The sequence below is a fragment of the Opisthocomus hoazin genome, chromosome 7 (assembly GCF_030867145.1).
Source record: "Opisthocomus hoazin isolate bOpiHoa1 chromosome 7, bOpiHoa1.hap1, whole genome shotgun sequence".
Lineage (NCBI taxonomy): Eukaryota > Metazoa > Chordata > Aves > Opisthocomiformes > Opisthocomidae > Opisthocomus > Opisthocomus hoazin.
The window spans coordinates 45,689,605-45,711,502 of record NC_134420.1 but is presented as its reverse complement, the minus strand read 5'-3'; the positions used below and the strand labels follow the sequence as shown (position 1 = coordinate 45,711,502).

The following is a 21,898-nucleotide window of genomic DNA, read 5'->3' as shown; positions in this document are numbered from 1 at the left end:
ATTAATTAGTAGATTGGCATATATATACATTACTTCTTAAAATTTGTGATTTTGGGTAATTAACACTGAGTCCCTTCTGCAGTTTCAAAATATTTTCGTGAAATGTAACTTAGAAGTTTACTTTTAAAATACAGCTTCAAGTCTTCTGAGTTTTATGTTCACTTTTTATGAGGAAGAAAATAGATTGTTACATTTTATTGCAACAGTGCCATCATTAGCATTGAAAATATGGTTTCAGTGGAGAGAAAAATCACCTTAGAAGACTATAAAATTATTAATTATTTTGCCTGTTTAGTAGTGTATATTTTAGCATAGTAATTTTTTTTTCTTCTCTTTCACCTGAGTAACTTGCATCCAATGAACTGAATTCTGCTTGGAGTCATCAGTGTTGTGGCTAAGTTCCAATTGCATATGCAGAAGCTGCTTTCATTTACAGCATAGCTGCGTAACAGATGCACAGAGCAAAATATTTATATGCCATTTTCAATATTGGCAGTATTTAAGAGACAGAAAGGAACCCAGGATGACTTTGAGGTATCAAGTTGACTTGAGTAAACAGAAGTTGCAGCTGGAAAAAAAATCTCTTTATTTGTATACTGTGCAAACTAGATGTGGAAATCACTGAAATGCAATAAATAGGGAACACCATGATGCCACTTCTACAGAGTCACTTTTCGGAATATAAGAGAACTTTAACTATTCCTCTCAGTGTGGCCAGTTGATACTGATCACCCACCTACGTACAAAACGCAGCTAGTTGCAGGGCTTCCAACACTGGATCAATAGCAGCCCGACTTACAGCCTTAATACTGAGAGCCAACAAAGAGTACAAATTGCTGTGACTCAGTATGAGTTCAGCTGGTTTGACAACCACTGCACAATCTCTTCTTTCAGAGTGAGATTTCGCAGAAAAAACTTCCATTTCTGTGATGTGTGGATTTTGTCCTGCCTTCCTTTAGAAGTCAAATTCTGCTATGGCTAACTTCTCCTTTCAGCTTCTGTAAAACCTTGGTCCTAGCCTGTACTTGTTACTGGAGGCAATCCTCCTTTCACATTTGGACATCAGAAATCGTAATTTACTTGGAAAAATCTGCCCAGTAAAACTGATGCTTTCATCATTTTAAGCACCTCAAACTGTAGCAATTAATTCTGTGGGGTTTGCACACCTTTTCAGGCCAGGGAGCATGGAACTTAAAATCTCATACCAACATATGCCATTCACTGTGCCTCACTGTTTCTTTGTTTACTTTGGTCTTTAATACCCTGGGAGCATTTTTGTATGTTGACAATACTACAGATTTGGTTTTTTTTCTAGAAAAGAAGAGGTGTGCTTCTAAATTTGCTGAGGGGGCAAATGTAGTAACCGAGAGGGTGCCATCTTATGTAGCTTTTTTAAAATACTGTTCATCTCTTTTTACCTAAATAGCATATACATGCAATTAGAAAACCTCTTGCACATGTACAAGCAAGTATCTCTGGGTAGAGCATTTTCATTTTCCAGTTAAGGAGGGAGCAGTGCTTTGATTTCTGCTTGTCTAAATTATTTTCCAAATGCCTGGCTGACAAAGTCATACCCTCCACAATCATATCAATATATATTGACTTCTTAGATGATTTTACTAACAGTTGGAACTGCCAGGGATGCAGCTGTACATGTATTTCTGACAGTAGTTTGTAATTTAACCTGAAAAAGTCCATCTTGCTATTTAGAAACGTATTCTCTGGCTTTTTTCTAAGAGGCGTTTCTAGGCAATCACCAAAACCTTCTCTTTTCCCTAGCACTGGAATCAAAGAATCTCAGGTACTACGTACTGTCAGGCTTGTGATCGCATATTCCAGTATACAGTTATATTCTTATATACTACACAGGTGTGGACGTATCTGTAAATACTTAAGCATCAGGAGGGAAGATTTATGAGTAAAACTTTAATGGAAGTGTCTCATTCGATTTTTGTTCGGTTTTTCTGAATGAGAGACACAGTGATGGAAAAAAATTGAGTGAAGAGCCCACATTTTTACTCCCTTTCACAAAGGGAGTCCTTTTGTTATTATTCTGATTTTATTTTTTTTCTTTTCCTAAAAAAGAAAAAAGACGTTGTGTTATCAGTCTACTGGACTTGACCAGCCCATCGGTAGGGGGGCAGAGATACCTGCAGCATTGTTGAGCTTACAGCTTGGAAATTCATAGTTGTAGGGTATTTCCTGAGCTATAGTGATGTTGATGCATTTTAAATCATCCAGACATCATCTTGAAGTCATCTACTAAAATGGAAGCTAAGGCATAACATTTTATTGTGGTATCTGAAGTGGTGAACGCTTTCTTTTGACTTTGGCAGAAATACATAGTTGCTGCCATTGATGACTTCAGGTACTTCACAAATGCATTCCTTTTAAATTTTGTTGAACAAGTGAAACATTGATCTGACATTACAAATATCTCTGTCACCGTTTCAGTGCGTTAATGACCTGTGCGTCTCTTCAGCCCTTTTTGAAGTTTCTGTCATTGAGTAGGTTCCCCAGCGTAATCCTTGCCTCCAGAAGTGCTGAGGAAATCTATGTTGATAAAACATTGTATTTATTTTTTTCCAAAAGTTTTGAGAGCAGTTAGGCATGTAACTGCTCGGTTTATCTGACCCATGTTCCTTCCGACTGGCATTATAGGTGCCTGCATCTAAAATACAGGCAATGAGAATCTCCACACAGCAAGTGCCTAGTCTTAGATGCCTCTGCAGTTCACAGGTATCTGGACCTGTCACTGCAACCCTTCCCTGGAGATCTGCCCGCTTCAGCACACACCAGAGCTGACGAAGGCCTTCCTATATCCTGAACTGCCAAATTCCCAGTTCATGCCTGTCTTTATCCATTGAGTAGGCAGATATTTCTTTGCTCATCTGACCTGCAAGGCAGCAATGCTGAGAGTTTTGAAGGTGTACTCGCTGGATTAGAGCCCACACAAACCCAACAGGAGGTAACTCCCTCGTTAGATCAATCAGCCAGGAAATGAGCGAGCGGTTTCCAATTCTGAGGCCACATCTCCTGCCTCTTACAAAACCGTTCCAGCCATCGGAACTGAGGACATTTTGTAATCAGGCACACTCCGTTCACTGCTGAAATTGCTCTTCGTTTCATAAAATAAGATCTCCTCTGAATCACAGGGAAAGTACATGCTCATCTGTATAGCCTAATGGTTATGGTGCTTTCCTGGGAGAGGAGAGTCCCTGGATTCCAGTCCCTGCTCAGGAAGCGTTGTTATCAAATGGCCTTTGGAGCAGGCACTAGGATTTCTTCTCCAGCTCTTTTGTGAATCTAGCACTTAGATTCTCTGGTAATAGATAGATTACAGGATTGTGAAGTGCCATATCCTTAATTAAAGTCTTGAAAATTTTATGGAGATTGCATGGTGGAAATTACAGGAGAGGAAAAATTAAGGACTAAACAACTGGAGATGTGGGAAAATGTAGCAACAGATTTCCTCACCAAATTGAAGGATGACAAAGCCCTGGATAAAAAAAATTAAAATTTGACAATATGAGGGAGTTGTTTTGGATATAAAGGAAAAAGATTAAGATGGTGGGTGAAGATGTAAGGAGGAGGGCTGTTTTGCTTGTATTATTGTGGCATGTATATATCATAAGCCCCAGTCTCGTTATACTGAGATGGAGTACAGCACAAGACAGATGGTGTCTGCCCCCCAAGAAGTGAAAAAGCTGAGTATAAAACTGAAGACAACAAACAAAGGCAAATACAAAATTGAGGGAAATGTGAAATAATAGAGACAGCGTGAATAGTTGTGTGACCTGCACAGCAACAGACTTAAGTCTTGCGGGGTGTTTTCCTTGGGTTTTTTTCAATAAGCATCATAGCAAAGGGAAGAGTTTGAGGGGAGATAGTGTTGTGGACACTTAGGGAGACCTGGTGCTAGGCGTAGGAAGCCACATGGAAAATAGAACAAAAGTGCCTGTCCAAAAATGTTGAGATGAGTGAGAGTGACTGTTTGTGTTAACTGACTGGAGGCAAGAGTAGTTTTGATAAAATTGATCAAATAGGTATGGACTATTAAGTTAAAATAAGTAGCCTGCATTTGTGCTAGGGAGTGGCAGACTGATGGCAATATCTGAAGAGAATGCCGCATCTAAGCAGTATGTTCAGAAGCCGGGCTCTGCAGTGCTCCGAGTAGGTATAGGGAGGAATAAAAATTCATTTGTTGAGGCCAGAGAAAAGGGTATGGCAGTAACTGAGATGTGAAGTAAGAGCCTAGATAATTTGTTCATGTAGGTGGCTAGAAAAAGTTTTAGCTTAGATTATGCAAAAAGGATCTGCAAGATGTGGATGTGTTCTCACATAGGAATCTAAACAGAGCTTGAGTTAAAAAAGAAAGTGGTACAATCAACAGTGATGGAGAGCTATTAGGTTAAGACATGAGATGTTGTTTTTCAGAGATATTAAGCATAAGTAGGTGATCTGACAGCCAGGATTTTCGGTACTTTTCACAAGTGCAAATCAACAGGTCTAAAAAAATGGCACATTTACAGTAATAATGGAAAGTACAGTATTTTCAGTATTAATAGAAATAATTTCAGATCTAGAGAATAAGTAGAATGGATTGTAATGCAAATAAAATTTTAGCTGAAGGGACTGCTGCCTGAGTGACCTATAAAGGTACAATTTCTGATTTTTTTTCTTGTATTGATTGCATTTTTCAGAACAATATCTTCTGAAAAAGTATAAGAAGTCCTTAGATTATTTTGTTAGGCATTTTGCATATTATATATCTGCAAGTTTTTAGCTGACAGGTTTGGGTGAGTGCCTGTGTAATTAATGTATATCTTACCTTTTTACTGGTTCTCTTTTGTTCCAGTTAGCACCTTCTTCCAAAGCAGAAAGCTCACAACACTGTTGTTGAAGTGTTTAGTCACTCTCTGTGCCAGAGTCTTTCTCCGTTGGTTTGTCTGTGCATCCTTCCCATTCCACCGTAATTGCTGATGCCAGTGGCAACATCCACTCACAGTAAGAGTACAGCTTGCATTGCCCTATTATTACTAGCGACTGAGTTTGTATGTGCCACTCAATTTGTAGGTGCTAATAATTCTTCCCTAGAGAGCAGCATTTTAAAGAAATAAATGTCCAGCCTATTAGAAGTAATGTAGACATTAACTACCATGGGTTTATGGTCACTCATGCAGATAGTTGCATTCAAATACAGCGTAGAACTAGATTCTCTCAGCCACAACAGCATACAAATTTGGAGTTTTGAACTACTAGAATGTTCTCAAAGCATAAGTGAATAGAAGATAAAAGTATCCCAATCTCAGCTACTGAGTCTCTCCTACAGAAAAGGAGGTCTTCTGAGGAAAGTGCCTCATTTCTTAGTGCAGAATACTGCAAGCTTTGGACTTGGTGTTCACATCATATTTTTGCTTTGTTTTTAAACGTGGTTCTGCTTTTAACAACCTGCAGATGGCTTTGTGGATTGTTAGGACAAGAGGCAACCTGGCTGCTGAATTACTTTTCGCTGGGTATACTAAGTGTGCATTTGAATTGGACTTTTAGAACTGATAGAAGCATGTCCTCTCCTCTCTACTGTGTAATGAAAACACCATTATCCTCCTCAGTCAGCATCTGTGTCGAGACTTCTTTATTTGGTTAGGAGTTAGGTGCCTAGATTGGAGAATGGGAATGTCCTTGTTGCATTCAAAGCAGTAACTTTCCTTCATTTTTGCCTTACTTGTGTATAAGCTTTGGATATAATAGGATAAACTAAAAGGTTTCCTTCAGAGACCTCTGAAAGTAGTGCATTTTAAAAGCAGGTAGGTGTCTCCACCCTACTTTTTCATGAAACATTTTACCCATTCAAGCAGACTTTTAAAAACAGCTTGTTTTGATAGCAGCCTGTTCTCCTGTGGGCCTTCAGCCTTTGCTTCCTGGCAGCACCTTTGGTGCAAAAAGAGAGTGATCAATTGGGAGACTATCAGTGCCAGCATGCATAGAGTGATAAGTTAACACACCACTGGGAATTTCTAGGGCCCACCAAGATACTTCACTTCTAATGTGCTAACAAGCTCATTTTTCTACCTCTTGCCTCTTCAGTTATTTTTTTTCTCAGAAGAGCTTAGAAGTTGAGTGCATCAGGCATAATGAAAAGCTCTGTAGGAGGGAGAAGCAATAACCCCATTTTTCCCTTTTCAGCCAAATAGAAAATTAGTTTCTGGTAATACACAAAGGCCGGTATTTTTTGTGCAAGGGGCACTGCTGTGAATCAAAGGACTCTATTAACTGCAGAAAATTCAGCAGCTGTGAATCTCCCCCAATGAAAAAAGTGCTTTTCAACAAGTTGTGAGATACATAGTATTATTTAGACTTCAACCATCAGTTTCATCCTCTGCCACTTATACATAGCCTCTTAAAAACTGTGCTATATTACTCTCCTCTGTTAAGACTCAATACTGTGTTTATCCCCCAACCTAAGAACCGTTACAATGGGAGATTTTTATATTTTCTCTTGTCCCAGTGCTTCTATTATAGCTTCTCCAGCCTGAGACCTCTGCTGAGGTTCAGCTGTCTCGGGATCCAGAAAGAATTTGGAACACGTTTTTTGGAGGAAAAATTGTTTCCCGGTTTCACTAGGTAACCAAGTTGTGGTCTGAGGTAGTACAGTGAAGATCATCTTATTCGCTAGAAGTTGTTTTAAATTAACATATTCTCTATACATTTTTTCATATTGAGATATACCACAAAAGCTACTGTAAATATTGTACAGAAAACATCTGCAAAAAAGTTTCATAGGAAAAGTTCTGTAATTGTTGAAGTACAGTTTTAAAAGCTAAGATGAAAGGTATTGTTTCCAGCTGTAATTTAGAACCAAGAATTTAATTGCTTATCATAAATGAAAATAGTATTATTATTTAGTTTAAAACTTAGCACATATTATTAAAAACTCTTATCACTTATAATGCAGTTTTTATCTTTGGATTGCTAAAAAATGCATGGAAGGTGAATATTATCCCCATTTCACAGCTGATGCAATTGAGTCAGAACAGTAGTTTCCTCACTGCCCCTGTCCTCCCCAAAGAGAGCAGTAAACCTGAAATCAGAACCCAGAACCTTAGAGAAACTGGTTCTGAGTGCATTCCTCCAGAGCATGCTGATTTGTTTGGGTTTTTTAGGGAAATAGAACGCAGCTATGTAAAGAGGAAATGATCTCACTATCTACAAATAAAATATGAAAAAAGTGTAAACAACCGTAAATGCCAGGAAAAATTTCTGATCATTTTATGGTTCTATAACATAACTGGAGAAGGTCTCCCTCATTCAGCATATTGAGTCCAGCTGGAGGACTTTGAAAGTTGTGAGAGAAAAGGTTAACTGATTTCTCAGTTCAGGAACTGTACGACGTGAAGTCAGCATGGTGGTTTTTCTTGATAATTGTATGTTGCTGCCTGCTGCTCTACATTTTGACAGCCATTTCCATAGTTGCTTTCATGAACAGCAGAAGTATTCTCTCTTTTTCTTGCTCTCTCTGTGCTAACAGCACAATCAGGCCTGCTGGAACAAGAAGCCTGGAGAGGGTTCTTCAAAAGCAACAACACTTCAAGATGCCGGTCTCTTGTCAATAATATCAGAGACGGAGAACACAGGGAAAAGGAAGTACAGTAGTTTGCTGTCAGTGCCCTGCCGACACCCTGTTAGCCAGTATTTAAGGGTCCTGTGGATTCTTTGCAAATATTCTTGCTTTATGTTTTAACAGCATAATTGACGAGGTGTTTTTCCCAATACTCAAATTTCGCTATGTATTTAGCTTAACTGCGTGTGTGTGTGTTCAGGGATTATGGAAGCAGTTTCTTACAGGAAAGTGCAAAATAATTAATTTTGTTGATGCTAAGGCTATTTTTCGTGCTATACCTCTTACAAAATTGTAATGTTTTTATATTTAATTGTGACCAGGGTAGAGCCAAATCAATTACTTAAAAGAGAATGTTTAAGTTGCTGTTGTTTGAAAAAAAAATCAGAAAGTTTTGTATCAGATGTGAAAAAAAGATAGTTGGACCATAAGGTTTATATTATTCACGTTTGTCTTACAGTTAATATTAAAGTGTATCAGATAATATCATAGTTATGTAAAGAATTAAAAATAAGAGTGTACAGTCACTGACATACATGATATGTATTTAACAAAAGCAAGAATTCTGAATTATTAATCACTGATACTTAGCAGTTACAGTACATGATATAAATTGATCCTTAATTCTTGGCTAAACCAGTTATGAGGAGAGAGCACGATACCTGCAAACAATTGTTCAACATCATCTGGAGCCTACGACTTTCGAGGATTTTGCTGCTCAGGTTTTCTGTCCAGCACCTTACCACCATTTGCCCTCAGATGCAGGTAAGAAGTACAGCAAAGAACTGGTTTTATACGCTCTTATTTGCAATGCAGTATCCTTAACTTATAAAAACTAAAAATTCAGACCTTCTCACATCATTAGGAGTTACCATTAATCTGAAAGACTATGTGTACGTATTTTGAGAACCTGGACAAAGTTACTTTTAAATCTTTATTGTGTTGCCTGGCATCGTGAGCCAGTGCCTGGCATTAAGATTTCGCCAGCTGTTTTAACATAACAACCAGACCCTGTATTTTTACAGCAAATTTTGTCTTATTCCCCTGTATAAAGCCTCTGTGGAAGCATTGGTACTCCTTCCTCCAGGCTAGTTGGGGTAGATACATTCTTCAACCTAAGTACACCTTCCCTTATAAGAAAGTTTTAAGGCTGACTACATTTTTAGAATGTAGTTTTAAGTTGGAAGTCTGAGAGTCTTGCAACCATCAATTTTCCTTCCAGGTTACTAGCTGCAAAGTTGGTTTTAGAGTCATTTTTGCTTCCCAGTAAAACACCTGTTTTATAAGAGGATACTGCATTTTCAGTTACTAATGAGAAAATCGGTAAAAGAAAATGAGTAACTCAAGGCCTTCCTGTTCTGAAATTTCTTGAACTCCTTATGATTATTTCATTATTTTATTTCCCCTCTTTTTAGATCATTAAATATCAGTTCTGTTTATCTGAAGGTAAGACAAAGTGTCCAAAAAACCCCTTTGTTCCTCTTACTTTTACTAGAGCACTAAACTTGTAACCAAATTGTATGCAAACTTTCCTTGTTGCCCTTGTTCACACTAAAAAGAATTTCACACTGATTGAGAAATGACCACTACATCTTCTTAAAAGTTTTAGTCTTTTACTAACCTCAGGTCTGCATGAAGCACTAACACTGGTTCTGGGATTAAGGTAACTAATGATAGAGACAGTTGTTGAATGAGTAACACTATTGTGTTGACCTTTGTTTCTCAGCATGAACAAGTAGTACTGGATGGCAGTGGTGTGTTTTGTAACCTGTACTGTCTTTCATTGATGTTGTAAGACATTCTGCAGTGATAACATAGGAGAGAAGGAGAAGAAGAATGTGTAACACTTGAAATTCTTTGTTCAGAAACCTTTATTTAATGACGAATAAATCAAAATGTTTCTGTGGAAAAGCTGTGAATCTAAATAAAATACATTTTGTAAGAATAAATCAATTTGGCAAGTTGTTATCTCAAAATCCGTTTCTTAATTGCAAAAATACGCAGAAATAAATTCTAAAACTATAGAAGAGTTGTGATAGGACTACAGAAAAAATGACTGAGAGATGTTAAATCGTTGAGACTGCTTTGCTTGAAAGTACAAACCATAAGCAGAAATGACGTGCAGTTTCAAAGCATAACAAGTGGTACACTCATGCCAGTGCAAATAGTCAAGACCAAAGGGAAACAAAATTAAAAAGTAATTTAAAACTAAGTAAATCAGTATAAAAAGATGGTAACATAATTTAATGTATGAAAACATTTGAATAGGAAAAATCTGTAGCTAGAAACATTAAAAACAATAATCAGGGATACCAGTCCTTGCCACATTTCCTACCCAATGCACTCAGTAAGTATTCAACACCAGACACGTTTGAATGGCCAGTGTATATTCTGTATTCTAGTGCACTTGTGCCGGTTCTGCCTGTTCACTTTTCGGAAATCTCATTCCGGGCTAAATCATTCTGCTCTCTTCCTCTAGTCCGTTCTTTGCAGGTGAAGCAAAGCTGCTTTTCTGTACTAGTTTGGTGCATTGGAGAACACTGCTCTATGGTGGCAATTCCTGTATTCCTTTAAAAATTGTCCTAGTCATACTTGGTATTCTCTAACATGATCTGGAAAGAGATTATGACTTTTAGAATCTTGATTTTAGGCTTTACCTGTCTATCAGATGTAATGATTTTCTGCGGGAATCTCATTAATAGGATCTGGTGATGTATTTCACATCCGCCTGTTTGCGCATGTGCATTTACGTACCATGAAACGTGGTGTCGTGTCCTCAGGGCCACATTCTTCTGAATCTTGTGCTGTGCAGTGGAACTGACCGACCCATCAGTGTCCGGAGCAGCCAGGAGCTTCCTAGGACGGACGTGCAGCACAGTGTGACCCAGCGGCAGAGTCACAGAACCTGCCTGGCTCTGAGCGTTCATTTCAGGCCAGGGAAGTTGGGAATGCTCTGGCAGTCCTGCCTGCAGCTTCGGGGCTGAGCCCTGTGCGATCTGGGGCACTGATACTCAACTCCAGGACAGAGTGCCTGGAGTAGCACCACACCATCTGTCTCCAGGCTGTCTCTGGAGGGCACAGATTCTAAAGCCCAAGACAGGTATAAATTAACACTGCAGTCATCTGCCATAAAGGTTACCCCAGGGCTTGGGGTCAGCCTGGAAACCACTGGTTTCCAGTTCTAGTGAAGGCAGACCTGTGAGCGAGGTGGCTACAGGTGACCCAGAACTTTGAGGGACCGTCATCCCAAGAAAGAGTCCACCAGATGAGCTATTAAAGAAACTAGATACCCTTAAGTTTCCCGCAACACTCCATCAGGCAGATTTCTTGAAAGATAGGTACAGAGCTCTGAATTGTGCCAGGATTGCGCAAAGGAGTGGTACCGGAGTCCTGCCTGGCAATCCACACACATTCATCACCCCCAAGATGACTAAAAACCTCGCAGGCTCCCTGCCATTTTCATATAATCTGAAAATTTCTGACTAGCTTCTAAAAATACACTTTTTTTTTTAAATACAAAATATTTCATTTTTCTGTTTTCTTAATGAAAAATAACTGATCAGAAGAGATTAGTAAAGACTTCCACGTTTCAGGTATTATAGACTTGATTCTTTAATTGGATCATGATCTCCAAGACTACAGTTGTTGAATGTGTTTAATTTTTATGAAATACTTTCTAAGAAAGATATATAGGAACTGTGAAGCTACTACAGCCCATTGCTAGGCGTTGTAATTTTTTTTTTTGCTGTGATCCCGTTGGCCGGTTTCACTATGCCAGTTTTTTCATCTGAGCTATGATAATCAGAGCAGAGAGAACATGCCATTCGGTAACAAACTCTGTTTCCTCGGACTGACATATTTTGTGAAAGGCTCAGCCCTCAGCAGAAGCTGTTTCCTTCCTTGGAGTGGCTGCTCTTCAATACAATGTGATTGTGGCTGCTGCTGTTTTATCTAGATACTTAGTTTGCCCTGTCAGAATATGTGACAAGTCCACCTTCCCATGTTTAGGAACCTGACTAGTGTAGTGGATGTGTACATTTGAAAAAAATTGAGATTTAGCTGCGCTTAATCACAGAATATAATTCAGTTGCCTCTGTATTTTTTATTTTGTGCTGAATCTGTTCAGCAGAGTAAGTGCAAATGCTCTGTTAAGTAAGAGTGACTCCTGCTATACAGCTATTGAGTAAACCAGATTTCCGTGACGCCAGAACAGGTTGAGGGAGCTGTCAATGGTAAGCTCAATGATATTGAAGGACTTATTGACCCCATGGTGCTAAGATTCTGAGCTTTAAAATGCATTGATGTCTTGGGTTTGATTTTTCTCCATCTTCTTTTTTTCCCCCCCTCTCTTTCTACTAAAAATAGTACCTCAGTGTAGTAAACCTTATGAAGAAGGGGCCTCTCTACATTAGTCATAGTATTTTCATTGTGGTAAAAGCAGCAGACTTTTTGATCCCAGCAAGCATTCCTACATTTTCAAGCCTGCGTTCAGAACAGTTCTGCTGCCCCGCTCCCAAAGTAAGTGGGGATGTCAGCTGACAGGCAGGGAACCAGGGGAACGTAGGGGTAACGATACTCCAGCCTTGCACAAGAGAAACTCAGATTCGACAGCCTGCAGCTTAGTATCTTCTGCTGGTTGTTTGCTGTGTAACTTTGAGCAGAGAATGGTTTTGGCCCTGTATTGTCCCTTCGCAGATGAGAGCAATGGTGCTTTTCTCACTGTAGAAGGGTCCAAGCAACACTTGGTGGTGGTTGAAGTTCGTGACTGGAAGTGAAGTTGAAATCAGAAACATATTACATGTGTCTGGCAGGGCTGGGAAGAGTTTCTCATTATCCCTTCTCCAGTCCAAACCTAGGAATTTATTTTTTCATTCCAAGTCAGAGAAAAACCACAAAACTTACTGAAATTTTTGAAAAATTTCATATTGGAACAACTGAAACTGGAACTTTATGCATTTCTCAACTATTGTTCTTAAGTTAACCGCTTGTGTGATAGTAAGCTGAGGATCCTCAGCACTTTGAGGCAGTAAATTCAGAGTCACCTGCTAGAGACATAATCAGATCAATTTTCTGTATTTAATGAAATGGGTCCACTGGAAAAAAAAGAAAAAGTGTGATTGTCCAATTAAAAAGCATCCCTTGCATATGCACAAAGGGACAAATTTAAATTCTAATCCTGACATTTCCTAGTTTTTGAATGTTTGACTTTATGAATTTATTGTCTTGTGACAACATTTTCCTGGTGTAATTCCTTCCATTTCTGTGTTAAGGCACAGGGCAAAAGAGACATTCTGTAATACTGATTAACAGCCGCGTGATTCATAAGCAAGTTTGTAGCCTCTAGATCCCCCACCAACTCCTGCAGACTGAGATAGGGCAATAACTGGTAGTAATGGTAAGCTGTCTTACCTCTGCCTGAATCTCCACTAGTGGAAGGATTGGGAATTTTGCCAGTGGGTTTCACAGGTATCAGTTGACAGAGGTGAATGGGTTTACCCAACAGTCATGTTTCCAGCCATGTTCTGAAGAGCGTTCCTCACTGGACATGGGCTCTGCCGCTCTTTTGCCATAAACGTCATCCTTTTTGCTGTCTTCTTTCTCATGGCTGGCTCCTAGTTCTTTCTCTCCTATACGGTTCCAGTCTCGCAGGTCCTTAGGCCACTCGCCATCTCTTCCTCACCACCTCATCTTGCTTTGCAGCTGCTTTTGCAGTCTGTCTCTGTGCATCCGCTTCGCGCTTCCTTTCCTCGTTTCCCAACATTAGTGAGAGACTTCATTCCTTGATTCTAGCAAGACTCTGCTGAGCATGATGGACAGCTTGGATTCAGAGTGGAATTTGTAAGAGTGGCGAAGGGCACAAGCTGTACGAAAGTGATTGCCCTCTTCCCTGTGGGTCAGGTGGGGAGGCTGAAGTTATCTTAGAAGGCCATCAACATTTACCAACATGCACAAATTCATTTTCCTCCGTGGTCATTCTCAGAGATGGCACTGAGGAAAATGCTGATCCAAACAAAGTGTGGTGAAGCTAGACATGCTGAGAGCAGCCTTAACTTGCAGCAGATCAGCACCCTGTCAGGCTGCTGCTCGGTGCGTTTTTTCACCCCTTTGAAAGTCGGAACTGAGGAGCGAGATGAGCCATGCCAACGTGTGTGTTTTTACACCTTCGGATTCCTCCAGCTCACCTCGCTTCTAGCTCAGCCTCTCTGCAGTTAGGACTCTGTTTTACATTTAAATATCTAAATTCTGAGGCAAATAACCAACGTACCATTATCAGGAGATCCTAAAAATTTCAAAACTTTGTTGATCCACCTCCTTGTTCAGAAGCAGTTGAAACGGCTTTACATTATGGCCCCAAAATATCATAGCTCATCAGGCCATGATATTTGTCTGTTGCCAGGCCTAAGAGATGAAAAATATGGATCGCTTCCTGACATTTTTCAGCCTCTTAAAAATCCTAACACATCTATTTTGTTTCTTTTAATAGAACTTTCTGCTTCTAGGTCAATTGTCAATAAAGCCTTCTTATTTAACCCTCTTTTTATATTTTTGATAACTAAATATTTCATTGCGTAAAGAGATAAAGATAACAACATTTTACACTGACGATTTTAAAACTGTGAAGGGGAAACAAAACCGGCAAAAATGCTATATACCACATTTAATATCCACATGTGTGTATGTGCGTATGTATGTATATGTAGATATATATGCTTATCTAAAATCCAAAGAAATTGAGTTACTAATCAGTCTGTTGATTGCTGTCAGACTTTAGATGTATTTTAAGTGCCATTATTCTTCACTCTTCTGGTGTGATATGTTCAGATGTGAAAATCACTTTACATGACTTCTGTTCTTCAGTTGCTGTAAGTCAGTTTGTTAAAAAAAAGGGATTGTATGTGAATCTCTGCTTCTGTCTGCAGGAATTAGAAATAAAATTTGAAGATATGACCGGAGTAATACCTTAATTGAAATAATGGGGGGTTTAAAGGTTTTCTTTATCCAGCCCGTGATAAAATTTCACAGTGAGGTTTGACCCTTCAACACAGACCAGCTAGCTTAAATGCTGTGTTTTTTCTTCTTTACATGATTTGAGGAGTCTCATGTTGAGACTGGCTATAATTTTAGCACGCTTAATACTGTGAAACAGCTGGGGAGCAGAAGCCATATATCGAGTTGCCATTTGTTTTTCCTTCTCGATTGTGTGTATGTATGTGAGTAATTAACTGTTTTCACAGACTTTAAGCAAGCATTTCAGACAATGTTTAGGATGTATCTCAGTTGCTATGAATAAGGTTGCTGGATCTGGATAATGTTATAGAATTCTTTTCTTTCTCTCTCTCTTCCTTTTTTTCTTGTAATGCTTAGTTGGTAAGTATGACGCCGGATTTCCGAGCTGTTGCTTCATTGCACATGACTAACTCATCACTCTCTTTAACCTGTAGCATGAGCAGCAATTGCATAATGAAATTCGAAATTCCGTTTTCTGTGCTCATCTGTTAATGCCCTTCAATCTCTGCGGTTCGTGCCTCATGTCTCACACCTGTTATCTTTTATCTTTTCTCCTCCCCCTTCCTCACTTCTTTCCACTCCTCCTTCCTCATCACTTCTTCATTCTCAACAAAGAAAGAAATGCTGTGATATTTCTTCTCCTTCCAAAACCTCCACTAGAAAGCATTGGCCACATCAAGGTAAAGGGCAAAGGCTTGAAACGGAAGGTCTTTCACGCTAGCTGTGAATGGTATGCTGTGCAAAACAACAACGGTTATTTTCTGTTCACTAACTTCCACCATTTGAAATGCTTTAATTCCTTGTAAAATTAGAACAAGATAGAATTTCAGAAAATGAGAGTGCATGTTTCCCTGCCTGCCTTTTTCTATAAGGAACAGTGAGTCAGGCATTATCATGCTTTTCCAGATTGTTTGGCAATGCGGTACCTAGTTCATGAACAGAATTACTGTCACCAGCTGGGGAGCAAATAACAGCCCTTTCTCCTCCCTGTCACTGCGATGGGTCCTGTCAGTTTGAAAAAGAGAGGAAGTACCATGCCGTCTCTCTGGAGCAGGCAGGTGATGGAGCAGGCGAGGGGGGAGGCCGGATCGCTAAACCACTGAGGTTTATGATAATATGTTTTACATCTACTCTTCTTACCCGATGACCTTATTTTATTTTAGAGGGGTCTTTCAGAGTGAATCGTGATCAGTGTTGAGCGTTTTTTTGCACCCCTTACATATGAAATGTGTGCTGAGGGAGTTCTCAGTTCTGAGTATGGCATTGTTATTTTAAACAATTACCAGTAACAGCGTGATGCGGAAGAAGTAGCGAGTGATACTTTGGCGTACTGAACTCCGCAGGGGTTTCCCCATTGACTTCTGCAGGACTAAGCTTCTGTCCGTAGCTTACAGGGGTCAGGAGCGGTCACTAGCGATGGAAGTAGCGGAGTTCAGTCAGGCTGTCAGTCTCTGTAAATGGCTAATTAAAATGCAGCTTAGTTTTGTGGATGTGAGCTCATTTTCTGTACGTGGGAAGGAGAACATAATTCTGATTTCTTATTTTCTCCTTTTCCCTTTGTGTCTCTATGGAAGAAGATTTGGAGAGGGGCTGTTTGTAAGGGAAGAGCTCCGTCCTCTTGCAGTGAGGACTCGGGGCCCACTGGAGCGTAGCTCTGGGCTGATGAACTATGTGCCGTTATCTCAAATTCATCTTGTTCCTTTTACAAAGAAACATTAACGTGTAGTGCATCCAGTTAGTACGATCTGTTCAAGCTTCTGCCTTTGTGGGCCCTGTAGGAATTTGCCTTTTGAAGCACTGACTAAAGTTGGGACGGGAGATGTTTTGCTCTCCCAGTTGGCCCCCGATTCACTCCACCTCTTCAGCTGCATTCCCAGAGCTCCCCTCATGCGCAACGAGCTGTTAACCTTCATGTTCTCATTAAACACTGGTTTATTCTGGGTGGTGGCTTAAGTAACGACTCCCCATCCCTGCGAGGGATCTGGAGGTGTCCGTTCCCCCGGTTAGCGGGAGAGCGTCACCCACTTCAGTGCTGCCTCAGCTGCCGAGAGCGAGGGGATTCCGCAGTCCCGTAGCCCAGTGGTTTCTGGCATCGTCTTGCGGCAGTTGCTAGCTCCACGTGCCGTACCATCTCCCACAGCTGGTAGAGGGCTAGGAGAGGCTGTGGGAGTGACAGCAGCACTGAAATTCCTCTCTGCCCCTTGTGAATAGATCCCCGCTCTGTGGGTGCGGAGGGCGGCACTGACCCGTCTGGTTCTTGCTGTCCTCTGCAGGCTTCTGCCCAGAGACTCAGCCGGGAGAAGCTCCAGCAGCAGCACCAGCACAGGTGGATGGAACAGACTTAGCCTCTCCAATGTCTCCTCGGACTAGCAAGAGCCGCATGTCCATGAAACTGCGCCGCTCCTCGGGCTCGGCCAACAAGTCCTAAGCAGCGAGATGCCTGCAGCTTCCCAGTGAACCGCGATCGGCCACCCTTCCCGCAGCGACTCGCTGCTCTCCGTTACAGGATGATGTCTCTAATGTGTGTGTGCCCGTCCCCCGCATACCCCTCTTCTGTAGGCTTGTTTTAAACAGTGACACTGGAATTTTACTTTAATATTTTAGCTTTTTTTTTTTTTTATCAAGCTCCAGGCTGCCTTTGTTTTCTTTTTTGTTTTCTTTTTTTTTTTTCCCCTCTTTTTTATCTCAGTGCAGTTTGTACTCTGCACCTTTTACCTTCCTGGATGATTACGATATCTTAACAGTAGTCATTTTTAGCTCTGGTGGATCTTGACTCATATATGGAATTGGAGACTGCAGTTTGATAACACTATATTTATTGTGCCCCACTGCAATTTTCTCTGTAACAAAGAAAGAAATATGTACAACCTGAAAATGAATGTACAATTTCAAATTGAAGTTGCATTTGTAAAGTCATTTGTCAGATGTCACAATGTTAATGCACAGGATGTGTACAGATTATTTATGTTAAGAATAAAATAGTTCAACGGCCTTTCAAGCATTAGAGTCCAGACGAAACAACTTGCTCGTAGCACCAACTCTTTCTTCACAGAGCAACATGTCATGTCATAACTGTGCGAGTGATGCCATGATCTATGCCAGGAAAACAATCACTGTGCTGAAATTCCCCTTATGCTTGGCTTCCAAATATTTTTATAATGTTTGCTTTTCCAAGTGGTATCAATAGTAAATGCCATCTGTTAGCCTTTATCACCGGGCTGCTGGGTCTAGATGTATATGCTTGTTTCTTACATTAAAATAAAAAAAAATTAAAAAAAGGCGCTTTCCTGATAGAAATTCATTGCTGCGATGATGTGTACTAGGGCAGAAAAGGGAACGTGCTCCGGGAGCCTGGCGTGAAATGCTGGCGATTCCAACCCTGTGAGCGCAGATGAGTGCACAGGTTCCACCCACCCAGAGATATTTTCCTACAGGAGATGAAATGCTCACATTTTGAGTCTGGCAGACAACAAGATGCTGTTAACAAAATGTAGCATGACATCGGTACTAACTGCATGTGTAAATATATCATATGGGCAACGATAAAAAGATAAATTATGTACTGTCATTCATGTAGTATCTACGAATTTGTAATGGTTGAAGAGAAGACATGCTATTTAATAATACAATAAAATTATTCTTACCACCTTTTGCATATTTAGTCATTCACCTCGGTGACGAGATTCTTACTCCAGTTTGTAGAAGAACAGCACATTACGCCTGGAGTGCTTCGGTGCCATTCACAGCTTAGTTTTCATTTGTATTACAATGTGCACACGAGTTCTTGGGAGCCCTTTCCCAACCCACCGGGAGAACGCCGTCCTGAAAACTTTTGCCCCCCCAGAGCTAGTAAACACAGCCCAGGCAGCTCTGGAGGCCATGCAGAGCGCAGGACGCTCCCTCCTGCAGGCTGGTTGTTTGACTGCTAATGGCAGGAGCAGTTAATAATCGCCACCTTCCGTGGTCCGGAGCCCTTCCTCTTTGACTGTACAAATGGAGAAAGGAGAGCGATTATTAAAAAAAAATCACAGTGACCTTCTCCAGGGGAGACCTCATCTGACTGCATGAACGGGCATTTCTACCTAAGTCACTGTTACCAACAAATGATGGAAAAACGCACGACTTTTAGAACAACACGCTTTGTTTCTGGCATATGAGGAGAGTGAGCTGCGAGTTCAGCCTCCTTTGTTAGACAGCAGAACTTGGCTGCTTTAGGTTGTAATGTGTTGTTGGTCCGGGTCCCGGAGCTAAAATGAGAAAGTCCGTGAAGCACGTGTAAAATAAAGCCCTTATCGCCTGCTTTTCAGCCTTTGGCCATGATACAGGTGAATCTGTTGTTGTGTATAACAAATACACAGCTACAGAAAGAATTGCTTTGGAGGATCCTAATCGAAAGATTGGAATATTTCACATGCTCATTGCAGAGGGAGCGTCAGGACAAAGACTGCGGCGGGGATCGACTCTGCTCCTCAGAAATCACCAGCTGACCCACTTTGCCCTGCTGAATTCAAGGAAGGCGCAAGCTTGGTTTTAAATCCTTTATTGAATTTGCTTGCCCTTATTTTCGGCCTCATCTGCCACCACATTTGGAAACAAGCACTCAAGCGTGGGAAAAAAATTAAATAAATAAATAGACAGACAGACAGACAGATAGATCGATAGATACCGGCTGAAATGTCAGTAGCTGGTAAATTCGACAGCATTTCAAAGCGCTTGGCCAGGCCACTGTTCCAGCCAGGGAACACGCGCGCTGTGGGCTGCTCTGCTCAAGGGAGGTTTCGTCAGGGAGAGGGACGGTGGCATGTCCTCTGTGCCTCAGCCACCGCTCCATGCTCTGGTCTCGGCTGCTGGCAGGGCTCAGAGGAGCTCACAGCAGCAGCGCAGCTCCCGGGGCAGAGGAGGCCCGGTGCGGGCAGGGACCCTCTGCCACCGAACGGCACGGCTGGCCGTTGCCTGTGGCACGCCAAGGAGCCTCCAGCGGAGCGGGCTTGGGACGGGCAGCTGCCCGCGACACGTGCCTTGGCTGCCGCTCAGCTGCTGGAGTGCGGGGACGGAGCGAGCGGGAGATGCATACTTAGCTATCCAATATCAACACCTGGGGTTTTAATTAAGCAGACAGCACGATTAATTCTCCATACGTTTTGCTAGCTATTGTATGACTCGACATCGACTTAACATGAACGTTTACCTTCTCGACTACCTCGGCACGGGGTACAGCGAACAAAACACCTCACAATAACTTAAGTGTTGAAGCTCGGGGCGAAGGCTATTAAAACAAGGTCGCTCGGTCAGGCTCCTTCTCTCGCGAAAAATAATTCCTCTCTTTAAATATCGTATATACAGCTGTACTTCTTCTATCCCGGGACCGCGCGTCGCCACGGAAGACGGGCCGACCGCTGCCCCCCGCCACAGCCCGGCAGACGCTGGCAGGGCCCCCCCCTCCCCGCCGGGGCCCGGCCCCAGCGCTGCCCGCCGGCCCCTGCCGCGGGGCGGACGGGGGGAGCCGGCGGGCGGCCCCTCCGCTCTCGTCGCCGCGGGTACCGCGATTTTCCACAGGAACTCCGGCGCGGACGGGACTCGGCCGGCGGTGCCGGGCTCCCGGCGCGGCCCCTCGGCGGGGCGGCGGCGGGCCTAGCAGCCCGGCCGGCCGGGCACCTGGAGCAGCAGGACCTGCCTGCCCTCCGGCGGGTGGCACTTGCTGGCGTGCCGCGCCAGCCCCGGCGCGCTGAAGAAGGCGGCGGGGCACTGCTTGCAGGGGAAGCCCGGCCGCTCGCCGCCCGCCGCGCCGCCCTCGGGGGGCCCGCCCGGCGGCGGGGGCGGCAGCAGCAGCTCCTCCCGCACGGCGTGCCACAGCCGGTGCTTGTCCCTGATGTCCGCCGAGGGGAAGCGGGCGCCGCAGAGGTGGCAGGCGAAGGCGAGCTGCCCGCGGTCCGGCGGGCCGTAGGCGGGCGGCCGGGCCGCGCCGTGGGTGCCCAGGTGCTTGCGGAGGTAGGCCTGCCGCCGGAACCGCTTCTGGCAGCAGGGGCAGGCGAACGCCTCCCCGCCGGGGCCGGCGGCGGGAGCGGGGCCGGGGGGGGCCGGGGCGCCGCCGGCGCTGTCCGCGCCGCCGCGGTGCTGACGGGGCGGGGGCGCGGCGGGGCCGCGGGGCCGCCGCTCGGGGCTGTTCTCCTTCCCCGGCGGGGCGGCGGCGGCGGAGCCGTCGGCGCTGGGGCCGGGCCGCGGCTTGTGCCAGCGGCGGTGCGAGGCCAGGTTGGCGGGGCAGCTGAAGATCTTGTGGCACTCGGGGCAGCGGTACTCGACGCGCACGATGCGGGAGCAGCGGTGCTGGGCCAGCGCCAGCGGGTCGGCGTACCGCTCCTTGCACAGCTGGCAGATGAACTCGCCCAGCGGCGTGCGCCCCGACGGCGGCCCCGGCCGGCCCTCGGGCCCCTCCTCCTTGATGCGCAGCCCCAGCACGGGCGAGGTGGTCACCTCGTCGGCGAAGCTCAGCTTCCGCGTGGCCTTGGCCTTCTTGGCCGGCGCCTTGGCCCGCGGCGGCCGCTTCAGCGCTGGCACCGGCGGCGGCGGCGGCGGGGGGGCGGGCAGCGGCGTGCGGGGCTGCAGCAGCAGCTTCTCGGCGGGCGGGAAGGAGGCGGCCAGCGGGAAGGACTCGGCGGAGGCGGGAGAGCTGAGGCACCGCTCGAAGAGAGCCGCCCGCGGCCCCGCGGCGCTGCAGGGCCCCGCCGCCCCCCAGGCCGCCGGCCCCTCCGGCGGGGCGAGCCCGGGGCCTCCGCCGCAGCCGCCGCCGCCGAGGGGCCACGTCGCGGGGCAGGCGGCGGCGGCGCCCTCCTCCTCCTCGCCGCCCTCCTCCTCCTCCTCCTCCTCTGCCCCCTGCCCGGCGACGGGAGCCGGGGGCGGTGGCGGGGCGGGCGGCGGGTCCCGGTCCGGGTCCCGCTCCCGGGGTCGCGCCCGGTAGGACCCGCCGGGGCGCCGGCTGCGCTTGACGAGGAAGCCGCGCGGCATGGCGGGGCGGGGCGGCGGAGCGCGGGGCCGCCAGCCCGCCCGGCCTTTATACCCCGGTGCCCGCTCCCGCCGCCGGCACCCGCCCCCCGGCGGCGGCGGCCAATGAGGGGCCGGGGGCGGTGCTGGCGGCGGGGCGAGGCGGCCAGGCCGGGGCGGGAGAGACACCGGGCCGGGGCGGGAGGGGCCCCGCGGGGACGGGCTGGGTGATGCTGCTGGGGGGCGGTGGTGCCGGCAGCCTCCATCCGCCGGCCGGGGCGGGGCGGGCCGCCC

The 21,898-nt window shown here is 44.6% G+C and overlaps 2 protein-coding genes across 14 annotated transcripts in view; one reads left to right on the top strand and one right to left on the bottom strand.

Annotated features, from left to right (window-relative positions):
• The window catches only part of RALGAPA1 (Ral GTPase activating protein catalytic subunit alpha 1), a 141,847-nt gene extending 123,582 nt beyond the window's left edge, over nucleotides 1-18,265 (top strand). For 7 of the 13 annotated variants that reach the window (XM_075425367.1, XM_075425365.1, XM_075425357.1 and 4 more), the window contains 3 exons: nucleotides 8,259-8,383; nucleotides 15,242-15,356; nucleotides 16,900-18,265. In XM_075425367.1, the coding sequence (XP_075281482.1) occupies nucleotides 8,259-8,383; nucleotides 15,242-15,356; nucleotides 16,900-16,996 (337 nt within the window). In that variant the 3' untranslated portion in view covers nucleotides 16,997-18,265. Of the gene's footprint in view, nucleotides 1-8,258; nucleotides 8,384-9,033; nucleotides 9,065-15,241; nucleotides 15,357-16,899 lie in introns of those variants that run through there. The other 6 variants (XM_075425366.1, XM_075425364.1, XM_075425355.1 and 3 more) reach the window with 4 other exon arrangements.
• A 1,992-nt stretch (nucleotides 18,266-20,257) lies between these two features.
• Nucleotides 20,258-21,628, bottom strand: INSM2 (INSM transcriptional repressor 2). Its single transcript, XM_075427176.1, has one exon. It carries the CDS (start codon nucleotides 21,626-21,628, stop codon nucleotides 20,258-20,260), a length of 1,371 nt encoding a protein of 456 aa, XP_075283291.1.
• Nucleotides 21,629-21,898: the final 270 nt, after the last annotated feature.

Coding starts and splice junctions, on each gene's coding strand:
- INSM2 (XM_075427176.1), bottom strand. CDS start 21,628: ATGCCGCGCGGCTTCCTCGTCAAGCGCAGCCGGCGCCCCGGCGGGTCC.